Here is a 13,033-nt window from a genome sequence, read left to right on the forward strand (position 1 = left end):
GATGGATTGTGGGTTTGGACAACTCTCTGCACTAAGACTTGCTGGTGAGGCTCCCGCAAAGTCCGCAAATCTTCTGATCCAGGTCTGACTTTAGGATTCAGCCCGCATCTGAAGAGTGGTAAAAACTTTCTCCACAAAGGTTTTAGTGTACTTATCTGCTCTCTAGACATTAAGCAGAGACAGGCCCGGATAAATTGTGTCCTCTTCCATGTCATTCAGACACAAAGAGCGTGTGTGTCCTTCAGGTGAAAAAAGCTGAATCTGAAGCTCTTTGTTCCTCATCAAACCATCTCTGGTCTTTTCTGGTTACCTTTTCCTTGGTTAATGGCTGCAATATAGGTAGAGTTTCAATTCTTCTGATATTCACTGTGTCAAGGTTTTACAGTCAAGTTGAAGATTAGTGTTTAAAGCACCTTCTTTTGTCATTTGAGGAATTTAAACCCATTTCTCACACATTTGGAACAAACTTTGATTACCATACTTTCCCTGTCTTTGGAAAAATATCTCTGCCTGCAAAAGTACAAAATCTGCTGCCAATAGTTGCTACCGTTCTCCGCACTACCGTACTACCTGTGACTTTAATTAAAATCATTTTACTTGTTTAAATTGTTTAAGTCAGAGTTTGCGTCTGTCCTCACAGAGCAAGAAAACTTTTGTCCCATAATGTTATTTAATGCATATTATCACATAAGATGTTGGTGCGTGCTGAAAGAGAAATGTATACGTTAACCTGTTTTAAGTGATAATCTGCAAGATTTTCATGTAAATGTCTGTTAAGTCCCCATCTATCGAAGAGGAAACAGAATGGTGACTGAGCCTATGGCCCGCTGATGAAAGCTTTTGCATTTGCAGTATATATTATTATTACAGACTGGGTGTCTGTGGCGCCTTTCGCAGAAAAAAATCACAAGCGGCGCTCAGTTAGTGACGCGTTTTCCATCACCCAGCTGTGGTTGGTCTGCCAGAGAGGGTAGGCGGAGCTAAGCAGCTGCTTTTCCGCTCTCTGCAAGTGTTGCGAGTAAACAGTAATCTACTATGGCTGAACAAACAAAGAAAAGATGGATGACTACAGATACAACTTCAAACATAAGTGAAAATCCAAAGAACAAGAAGCAAATTCGACGCTCAGATGAAGGCAAACAGTCTAAAAAGGAAAGCGACCGTCAGCGAGGAAAATCAAGAGTTACACCCGGAGCCAACCGTGGACGTCACACATGCAACACTGTCTGGATATCTGTGAAGTCCCACATTGGCGCCCCATGGTTAGAGGCCACAGGTTCGACTCCCGCCCTCGGCCCTTTGCTGCCTGTCATCCCCTACTCTCTTCTCCCAATGTTTCCTGTCTCTCTTCACCTGTCCTTTAATGGCCAAACAAATAATCTTAAAAAAAAATATATATACAGTATATATCATTCATCAAGATGTTAACCTCTGTGGAAGGGGCGATTCTTCGTCAGTCTTGATCGAACTCTGTGTGAGATACATTGCTGACCCCTTTGCAAAGGTTTTCATGATAAAACATTGAAAGACATCTTTGGGATTCAAACTCATTATTTCAGTTTTCCACTACACATTAAAAAGACAGCAGGTCCCTTCACGTCTCAAGTTATTTGAAGTCAACACATTGGGAAGAGGTGCGGTTACGTGTGTCCTTGTACGCACTTCTTAGTAATGTGATAGAACAGGTAACGCTCCGGACAACTGGGAACTTGAGAACTTCCCAGTAGAAATGTCCGACTTCTGAATTCGACAACTCCAAACCTAAATAAAAAAACATGACGTGACGAAGTGATGTTTCTTTGGCAAGTCCTTAGCAAATTTAGTCAGCAGTTCATGCTTACTTGCCTCACTTAACTTTAGAGGAGGGAAAATAACTTTCAGAGATTATTTACAGTAACTAGCTACCTTATCACATCAATGTTTTCATGCAGAACATGTGTTACTATATGATAGCAGTTGTTATTTCAATTAAATGCAGGCAAATATGCTGTATATTATGTTGCTTTTCAGTTGATAGTTGACATTAACGATTTCCCTCTCCATGTGTGCAGCCATTGTTGTTTGACGTTAGAAATCCGATTCTCTGTGAAGTCGGGGTAAATGAATCTGCCCCGAGTAGGAACTCTGACTTTGAATGACGTTCCAGAGCAATTTTTCTAGGCGGAGGTCGGAAAAACTCCCAGTTGCCAGTTCTATGGAACGCAGCATTAGCTTCTTAATGAAATCATTAAAGTGGACAAGAGTGTCTCGCTGTGTGGGAGACAGAGAGAGGGGCTGTGTTCGGGGCAAAACCTGAGCTGAACTTTCTGATCTTCACAGTTCAAATTCCTCCAATTGTCAGTAATTCCTCAAACTTTGAGCAGACTAAACTCTGCACGATGAAGTAAAGTTGATACCACATAATCCTTCATCTTTAATCTTTCTCTTGGTGTCAGAGATGAACCAGAGCAGGAACACGAGGAACATTTCTCAGGGTTAGAACAAAACTTTCATTACTTCATAGACTTTAATACTTGCACAAGCGTGGCTCAAACATGCAATGGTTTTGTTACTGAAGCCAACACAGAGATGGTCTGAAGGAGGTCTGTCTGTCATATCCAATTTTTAAACTCATTATCTGAGTTTAAATGGAAAAGTAAACAAATATACTGCCTTTAAAAACACACGGAGAAGCGAATAAACTGAATTAATTTGAAATGGAACATTTTTACTAAAACTATTTTCATGTTCACAGATTGTTCATGAAGACCACATGGCATGAGTCAAGGGTTGAGTGAGTATGAATTTCCGATGCAGCTACACTCTGGAAACCGACTCTTTTGAGCCATTCAAACTGACAGGAATGAAGCTTTTTGTGTTTTCTCTCATGGGAAGCCTCCCTCAGTGGAGTGGAAACATGCCTTATGCCTCAGGATGGCCCTGCAAGAGATTGACCTGGCTTTTATTAAATTTCGAAGTTGGATACTCACAGAACTTCAAGCTTGCTGCAGGTCTTCAAGATCGAGAAGTTGAGTGTTTGAATCTGGTTTCCCTCAAGATCCCTAAGAGCAGCAAGAGAGGGGAGGGGGAGCAGAGTTTGTATGACCTTAACAAGACACTAAAACACATGTGGCGTTCGCACATTTGGTTTGCTTTGGAATATACATAGGTGGAGTGGGTATGAGAGCTAAACAGCAGCACGCAGCTAACAGTCATGAAAGCTGAAGATAAAATGAGGTCATTATGAAGCACAAGCTCTCCACTCGACTCGACTAAAAATAGTTGATCAATCTGACCGCCCAGGGTGACATCGGCTTCACCTCTCGTGTGATGAGGAGAGGAGGACCACTCATGTCCGTCAATCTACCTGCCTCATTTGTTTCCATGTGCAAACAACCAAATCCCCCACATTCGTCTGTCCTGTAACTCTTTAGAGCAAAGTCATGTTCTGAATCACACGCATGCACCACACACCTGCACACACACAAGTACACTGTCAGAGCAGACTCACAGCCAGTCCAAGGCAGGCATGTGTTGGCAGAAGCTCGGGTGAGGAAGCTGTTGCAGTGAGGCGTCCACCATGGATCTAATGAGAGGAAGAAAATACATGTTATTGAAAAGAGATTAAAACTCCACGCAGCAGGAGTTTTCATTGTCACAGGGCAAAAGAGAAAGAGAGCTGGGAAAGGATTTAAAAAAGGGAGAAACAATAGATGAAACCAAATTAGAAATCTCCAGCTACAGAAATGCAACAACTAACTGTCAATGAACAACTTAAACTGATGTCTGATTATATTAAAGACCCTCTCCAGTGAAAATCCAGAGTTTAACCTTGTAAACATCCTCATGTGGTGTTCTTCATGTGCTACAAGACACATCAGGGACAACAGACGCAGTCATCTCCATGGCTGGGCCTGTCTGCTTTTAAACTGCAGTGCACCAAGGACAGGCTGAACAACATGTTTTCAGATTGGCAGGTTTGAGACGTCACAAACCTAAGGAGCCAATCCCGTTAATAGACGGGGGGACGCTATGCATATCATTATGTGTAACCTATGGCAACCACTTCGGCGATGCGCAAGCCAGCTGTAACCGTCATCGTCATTTTTGCAAAGTCACCACTGACTACTAACGTTAACTTTACTACGACTAATTACTACATTTCAAGCTAGCTAAGTTTCAACAAGTTGGCACAACACGATGAAAGAGATGTGTTTTGTTTTCGGCTGTAATTTTACAAAAGGAGAAATGTAGCACATAGTGGGCGGGGCCTATGCAGATTCAGGAATTCTTAATGAGGGAGAAGTAGGAGATGCCATGGGAGGATTTTTACAAGGTAATTAAACGTATTTTGCAGAAAAACATATCAGACACAATTTATTATTTCAAGCAGAGCATTTTATATGTCTTAAACTAGCATGACTGCAGCTGGTCTTTAAGCTCATTCTGTTGGGCTGTTAGACGCTGAGAACATGAATATACAAATGTCATTCAACCATTGTGCTGTAAAAATCAGGGAAAGGATTTCTAGTCTGCAAATGTTATTAGAACAGCAAGATGAAAGCACCAAACATGATTTAAAATCTGCTTTGAGAGACTGAAAACATGCTTTAGATCAGGTGTGGCCAACCCTGCTCCAGGAGAGCTACCTTCCTGCATGTTTTAGGTTCCCCGGTACTCTCACACACCTGCTAAGAATGTTTTGCTCATTATCGATCCCCTGAGACGCTTCAGTTGGTTGATAACAAGCAGATCATTCAAATCAGGTGTGTTAGAGTGTGGAGAAACCTAAAACATGCAGGAAGGTAGCTCTCCTGGAGCAGGGTTGGCCACCCCTGCTTTAGATTAAAGGACCCATTACATTCTGTTACTTAATTTCACATCACTGACAGCATATTATTTTGGCATGATGCAGCTACGCAGCAGAGACGGGTTTGAAAACTGATGCAGTAGATTTTTTACACCATCGCTGACTTCATTTTTGTTTCGGTCATAAATTGAATATACCCTTTCTGTGTCCAGCTCCACGTCTTCCCTCTACTGCATGCGATAGTGTTCATGAACGCACTTCCAGAATGTCTGCTCACAGCTGCTTTACCAAATGATACTGGATTAGACAAATACCAAATTCACAACTTTACCTGTCACAAGTTTCTGCAAGTACTGACATGAATAAAAAGGTTTGCCAGGGAAAAAGTCTCAAAGCTTTCTCTTTGAAAAATGGTTGGCAATAAAAACAAGTGTTTTATGGGGTAAAACATGAAACCTCTCTGATATGTCCTCTAACCAAACGGAGTGAAATCTACTGAGACGTTTAGAAGTTACAGAACAGGCAGCACATCTCGGCTCCTGCTGAGTTCAGACTAAAACAGACATTCTGGGTGGCAACACTTCAGACGGATGTGAGGGGAAACGAAGCAGAGACCGGAGACAGGGTACCGTCCTCCGATTGCACAGATGAAAGGAGGAACCAAAGGAGAGACAGTCCCTCCTGGGACGTACACTTTTTTAAAGAGGCAGAATGAGCGCAGATTTAAAGGGCTATAACTATAAATGCATCAACATTAATGAAATTTAAATGGATATCTGTTGTGGACGGAGTTGAGATAAGGGACATTGAGTGGAATGGAGGAATGACGTGGAAGAACAAGTAAAGAAGCATGTTTTTATTATTCTGAGACCTGACTTGCTGGTTCATGAAAGACAAAATCCCAGGAGAGACGTTCAGACATCCAATCTGAGACTCCTTCATAGATCCCTCAACACTTGATTACAGTCGTCGTAACACGAAGACGTGGCTGTGCATGAAATGAGGAGTGAAATTTAGCAATATCAACTCTCAGAGAGCGACTAATCAAATGTTTGATAAGTATGGAAGCTCATGACGTCCTCAGAGGAAAATGTCACAGTCCCTCCTCCAAGACATCTGTTTGTAAGTGTGTGTTTTTTATTACTTTCAGAGTTTTTAGTGGGAGTGAGGAGTGCTTGGTGTGTTTTTGTTCTCCCCTCTCCCTGGCTCTCTGTCTCTTTCACTCTCCACACACCTGCTCTGGATCTCCAAGCAGCACTCCTGCCAGCCATCAAGCAATCACCACCTCCTGCACTGACAGTCAGTCCCTGCCGGATCGTTGTGCCATACGGTTTTGATTATGTGCCACAAGTCTAGCTCAACTATAGCCTTTAGCCTGTCTGCCATATCTTGCTTGTTTGAGATCTTGCTTGCCTGCAACTTACCAAGCTCGCCCGCCAGCCAGCCTCTCTCTGGATCACTCCTCCACTCCCCAGCCAAGGACCCCTACTAGCAACTCCTTCACCATCCTCTGCCTCAGACTTCCAAATAAACCTCCATTGTGAAACCTGACCTGTTGTCAGTCTGCATCTGGGTTCAACCTTGATTCGTGACAGAAAATGAATGGAAGAAAACCGAGCAAAAGCACGGCAGATCATTCAGTCTACCAACGCAGTACAGCATTAAGGCCAGCCAGTTTGTTCCTTGTGCTTTTCTTATTGCTTCCTCTGGGGATTGCCTTCTGCTAACCGATTTCTCCTGTGCTCCAGGATGCCCCTCCGTCACCAGTCTGCCATCTTCACTGCCTGCCCACCTCTCATCCCCTACTCAACCTCCATCTCAGTATTACTTCACACAAAAGAAAACTGCTTTCCCCATGACAACACATTGATTTATCCACGACTGAAATCTCATTCATTGCTGAAAAATGTCGGACTCAGTTTAATTCAAGACTTTAAGAAGAAGAAAAACGCTGAAACTCACAGGTACATGAGAGACTGGAGCCCGATGAAGGAGTCCTGGGACAAGATGCTGAGTGGGTTATGATCCAACACCCTGGAACAAAAAACAAACAACCTCTTAAATGAAGATATCATCTGACCAAACTGTATTTGTTTGCTTTTGATGTTATTTAAAGATTTTGGGAGACAAGGCTTAATTGTGTTCTAAGCATCTCTACATGGATCTCATTTGTGTTATCTCAAAACAAGAGACTGCCTTGATTTGCAGGTCATTATACTGTAACATCACTTCTTGGAGTCTTTAACAGTTGCCTTACCACTTCATGATTACAGAGAGACTCTAAGCTATTGAGAAATTAAATGTTAATAAGTAAAATAACAGGGGCTAGCTTCCTCCCCACTCTTCCAGTCACGAGGCTTAGCTAACTAAGCTAACTGTCTTCGGCTATCGCTAACTGTAGCATAAAACACATGAGGCTGGTATCGGGCTCACCAAGAAAGAAAATAAAAACATTTCCCTATTCCTTTTTTAATAGTACACTTAATTTGAGTTGTTCATTATATAATCCATAATTGTCCATAAACCTATAATAATAAACCAGATGGTGAAGTTGCCTGACAACATCAAGCACAAACAATATAGACCCACACACACACACACACACACACACACACACACACACACACACACACACACACACACACACACACACACACACACACACACACACACACACACACACACACACACACACACACTCTGCTTGTCTGGCTGGACCTTCAATTCACTAAATAAACCTTGAAAATGTCATTCAGTCGTTGCTCTTCTATTCTTCCATCCAGACACCACGAGCCACAAACACCAAGCTTACAGCAAAACCAACGAGCTGCTTTATATACCCTCCCTGCTGCTGGTTATATGGTGGACCAGACCATCTGTACACAGTATGAAATAATAAACAGTTACACATAACCAACACCTTTCATAAATAAGATACAAACAAAGAATGAATATTTACAGAGAAACAAAACTTATATCAATCAATTAATAACACATACACTAAATAATCGTATGAATCAGCTGTATTAGCGCATCTACTCCCCCCTCATCTTAATGGTTTACTCCTGGAGCCCTTAAGCAGGTGCTCCTCCCTCTTCTCTCTCGTTTGGCACCGCCCCCTTCTGAGGAGGCAACCAGGAAGAGGTGAGTACTAAAGTGTCTGAATTAGGTGTACGAGTTAGCATGATAACTGTACATGAAACATAGTTTGAAAAGTATGCCCTGAACTACAAATGGTAAAATGAAACCTCATGAAGCTTTGGGACATTTTTCTGTTTATACTCAACAAGAAGAATTGAAACTTAATTGTTTCAAACTCAGCAGACTCAGTGATATCTGGTAGCTGCTATAAACTTCCAGCAACTGTTTATGACTGGCGCCAGAGTGACACCACACCTCGCTGTTATTAACTGTTTTAGCAGTAAAGGACCAAGGTGTCTGCAGATTATTATTAAATTAAATGCTTTTGTTCAGAGGTGCTGCAATGAATATAGATGTGGTGTGTAATATGTTGCAGTTAAATGATAATGCTGAATAATAATAATAACTGACACAACTCCATTGTAGTTTTTCTGAGTGCTACTGTGAAAATTGGTTCATGTTTGTTTTTTTATAGTTGCGATGTGATGTTTTTAATGTTATATCCATTGAAAGAACGGATAACTTTTATTACATTATTACTTGGTGACAGGTGGCAATGGTCGTATGCTTACGATTATGTCTTTCCAAGGTAAATTCCTGCATTTCTTAGTTATTCTCTTTTCTTTTATTTGAACTAATGTGCCGAGTAAAGCTGTAAAATTGTCACAAACTGCTCTGGACGTCCCGTCATCAGTCTCAAAAGTATTTTTCATTTGACAAAAGCTCTGGCACGATGTATCAAACGGTTTGTTTCACAGGACTGTAACAGGCTTTGTATGTTTAGTATCATCCGTCGATCTTCACCCTTATATATACAAAACCAGGATGGCCAGTTGCCCTTTGCTTTAAAACAACCATCTGGACCTACTTAAAGGGCCAGTTTGCCAATTTTCAACCTCAGTCCTGAAATGCTTTTATTGGGAGTTGATGCCGTTATGATGTGGCCAAATTTGTTCTGTGCCTTCGGGGGACGCTGTCCGCTTCTCCAATGGATCCTGGAAAACCTCGGCCAGACTACATTAAAAGCATCATCTGGCGGAGGCCAGGGAGCTCGCTAAACTACACTTCCTCAATATAGGACGCCCGCCTCTGATGTCATGTCTCGTTCAAAATCGTCAGGTTTGAAATGTAGACTGCAGATTTGTTAGACGATCCACCGGTATATTCTCGTCGTATTTCGGATTCTGTGCCGCTCTGAGCCATAGCCTGCAGGGAAACAGTAGTATTTCACTCCAATGGGCCGTTTCTTTCAGTGGGAGGGGCGCAATGCACTCTGGGTGTTGTAGGAATGTAGAATGGGCAAAACCTCGAGCTGTTTGTACAACTTTCTCCACAGCTATGGCGCCAATTTAAAATATTATTGCTTCTATGGATTACAGAGAACACCAGCTTTGACTGACAGTGGCTTTTTCCAGGGGCGATGTGCTTCTACCTCTTCCTGTAACCTTAACTTCATTAGGATTTTAAAGTCATGATTTTTCACTTGTAATGGAATACTTCTATTGTGATATAAATACTTTTACTTATAACAAATGTAATTCCACCACTGTGAGTTATATACTTATACCATTAACTTTACTGGTTTGCAGCTGGATGATACATTTTGCTGCAGGGTAAAGGAAGCCAGTAGCATCAGGTTGTCTTTGTTCTTCACATTGGTAGTAAGAACAGACACAGCAATAACAAAATATTACACTTCTCAAAGCTCTCGACCTCCTGAGATGAACAGATTCATTTTTGTTCACGGGTACCCTTCACTCACTTTTGATTTCACGCTGAAAATAAGACAATCCAAACAGTTCTAGGCTGATATTTATGATTCGTCATGGGCAAGTAAATACCACTCTGCCAGTTCTCCAGACTTCTGCTGACTCAGGAGATTTTAAGCCCGTTATAGAGATTTGTTTCTCAGGAAGGAACCCCAAACCACTAATCGGATCCTGAAAAAGAACTTCCAGATGTCTATAAGGACGTGCGTGTGGGGATAAGACATATCTCAAACATTAGGATAAAAACAGATAACACAAAGAAGAGAGGGGCATCCCAAACAGACACATACGGACTAACAACAACTTTTTGTTTGGTCTATGAATACTTAAACAGTCACAAAGTCCTCTCCTAACAAACATAAAATGATACAACCACAGTGGAGTACGCCACACATATACAGTACATCCATGCATGTCTAGGTATGTGTGCGTGTGCGTGTGCGTGTGCGTGTGCGTGTTACTCACAGCCACTCCAACTGATGCAGATCCCTGAACACACCAGGACTAAGGGAGGAAATCAAGTTCTCACTGAGAAACCTGAGAGAGAGAGAGAGAGAGAGAGAGAGAGAGAGAGAGAAACAGAGAGAGGAAGAGATGAAGAAGATCATTTCAGAGCAGAAACAAACCTTCACTCCTTATATTTTAAAATGTCATACCAAACACGGGTGGGCTTAAATTACAAGGTGATTGTTGTAAGTATTTTGACAATCCAAATATCACCTCGCTAACTTCCGTCCACTTTGATGAGAATTTGTATCAGTTGTTTCTATAACTTAAAGACTTGATTAAAGGAGAAGTTCGGTGTTTTTAAACCTGGGCACTATTCTTTACAAATGTGGGTGTCGAAATGACTCACAGGAACAAAAGCGTTTGGAACTGGTCCAGTAGATGGGCTCCGCTGTAGTTGCGTTACGGCCGCAATGGCTGCAACATAATCCCCTGGGGCAACTGCTCCCGATCAAAGTACGTCTACTGAAAGAGCTTGTTACTGACAGGCTCAGATTGTTACTCCAGATGTCTGACAAAATTACGGAAACGATCCCTACAAAGAACGTCCTTTTGTTAAAGAATATGATTCTTTTACAGGGTTCCCACTCTTTTCAAGAAATAATTTTCCAGGACATTTTCCAGGAGTTTTTCTTACAGGACAGCACCTGCTCTCAAACGGTCACATAATTTACCAGTAGGCCTAGTACTAACACATTTAACCCCAATTTTATTCCTCCTTTTTTAATGATGCAGGGTTCATGATGAGGTGTCTCAAGCCCCTTTTACACTGCCAGTTCAAGGCGGGATTATTTCCCCTCTGTTATGTTGGGACGAAGTCGTTCATTAAGCCTACATTACCCAAGTTACACCTGTAAGAACATAGCAATATATATTAAAAAAAAGAAGAAGAAGATTGTAATACTCAAGTGTCATACTTTTCTATCATCTTTCAGTTGCTTAGAAAGTGTCTCAAGGCGGCAATCTTACATCACTCGCAGGACTCGATTGCGAATGTGACAGCTGTGGGAGCCGCGACTGGAGCTGAGGCAGCAAACTTGTGCTACCGGCTAGCTGACATTAGAATACGTCATCAAGGGGCGCTGGTTTAGCTCAGTCGGTAGAGCAGGCGCCCCATATACAGAGGCTACAGTCCTCGTCGCACTGATCGCAGGTTCGACTCCCGGTCTGCCGATCATTTGTGCATGTCAGCCCCCACGCTCTACTCCCCACATTTCCTGTCTCTCTTCAGCTTTCCTATCGAATAAAGGCAAAAAGCCAAAAAAATAATCTTAAAAAAGAAAAGAAAAAAAAGAATACGTCATCAAGTAATTTCATGTTAAAAGATCCGGTGTTTTAGTTGCGCGCTAACGGTAATTAGCATCGCGATCACAATAATATTATCTAAACAAACAATCCATTTTACTTTACATGCTAAACATAAAATGACGTGTGCTCATACTTAAAGGAATATTACAAGCTATTAGTGCAGACTTCACATTGCTAACAATCTGCTGCTTCAATACTGCACACTAACCATGTACAACAACCTCAAAGGGTCAAAATTCAGAAACGCAATGGGTTTAAAAATACAGCCAGTCAAGTCAACAGTAAAGTTTCAAACAAAAATACGCACCTGGGTTTACGTAGGTGATCTGAGTGAGGGGCTAAAATACAGTTAAAATTTTCCAGGACAACATCAATTATTTCCAGGATATTTGGTCATTTTAATCAATTTCCAGGTGTTTCCATGACTGGAAAACTAGTCTCTAAATTTGGTGAGATGTTACCGGAATAAGAATGGAATGGTGGAAACGTGAGTTAAAGTTGGAGAGAGGATTTGTTTGCGTAGAGGACTGCCAGCAGGAATACATTTCAAAAGCCATTGCTGAATATTTACCTGATTTCGACGATGAAGATGAGGCATTCGAACCGCCGTCCTGTAACTCGTGAGGTAACACCTCACCAACTGCGAAATTTCAGAGCGAGACTTCTTGAGTGAGACTTCTGTTTCTGGTTACACAAAAAGGATCTTACTCTTTAAAAAAAGGACGATCTTTGCAGGGATCATTTCCGTAATGTTGCCTGACACCTGGAGTAACAATCTGAGCCTGTCAGTGGCAAAAACAAGAACTTTTATTGGACATACTTTGATCGGGGGCAGTTGCCCCAGGGGATTATGATGCAGTCATTGAGGCCGTATCGCGGCCATGGCATAGCCCATCTACTAAAAAGTTTTTGTTTCTATGAATCATTTTGACTCGACACCCAAATTTGTAGAAAAAATAGGGCCCAGGTTTAAAAATAACCTTCTCCTTTAATGGATTCATCGTGAAAATAATAGGCACATTAATTGATAATGAAATGAACTGCGATACTTGTTGGCAATCAACTATTATAACTCTCGAGAGCATTTTGCAAAGCTTCCACTATTCAGATCACTATTATGCACTATGTAAACAGAATGACCAAGATCTGCTCAGAGGAAGATGGTGGCTCTATGAACATTTAAACATAATAATTCCTGCAAGAGCTGACATCAGAGAGACAAGCGGTATGTAAATGAAGGTGAGAGAAACACAAAGTGGAGGAAAATAAAATCCTATCAGACGAGGTGAGCGGCGTACTTACAACCTCTTCAAGTTGTGCAGGCCGCTGAAGGCATGTTTGGATATAAACTTCAGACTGTTGTTTTGCAGAAATCTGGGAACAGAGAAGAAGAATTATAATTCAACTCTAGCGCTGGCTTATCTCTCTCATTCACATCGCACACATACGCAGCAAAGTGATTAAAACGCTCTCACGAGAGAAATATCATCATTACCCTTCCCTGCACGTTTCTTCATCA

The 13,033-nt window shown here is 41.7% G+C and overlaps 1 protein-coding gene across 1 annotated transcript in view; it reads right to left on the bottom strand.

Moving 5' to 3' along the window:
• rxfp2a (relaxin family peptide receptor 2a) overlaps nucleotides 1–13,033 on the bottom strand; it is a 38,496-nt gene that overhangs the window by 12,001 nt on the left and 13,462 nt on the right. Inside the window, exons 6-10 of the mRNA XM_069667941.1 lie at nucleotides 12,817–12,888; nucleotides 10,165–10,236; nucleotides 6,752–6,823; nucleotides 3,491–3,565; nucleotides 2,970–3,041 (exon numbers count right to left, since the gene is read on the bottom strand). Coding sequence (XP_069524042.1) covers nucleotides 2,970–3,041; nucleotides 3,491–3,565; nucleotides 6,752–6,823; nucleotides 10,165–10,236; nucleotides 12,817–12,888 — 363 coding nt within the window. The remainder of the gene's footprint in view (nucleotides 1–2,969; nucleotides 3,042–3,490; nucleotides 3,566–6,751; nucleotides 6,824–10,164; nucleotides 10,237–12,816; nucleotides 12,889–13,033) is intronic.

This window comes from Semicossyphus pulcher, unplaced genomic scaffold (genome assembly GCF_022749685.1).
Source record: "Semicossyphus pulcher isolate SPU_LCO1_2020_fin unplaced genomic scaffold, fSemPul1.0.p SCAF_10, whole genome shotgun sequence".
Classification (NCBI taxonomy): domain Eukaryota; kingdom Metazoa; phylum Chordata; class Actinopteri; order Labriformes; family Labridae; genus Semicossyphus; species Semicossyphus pulcher.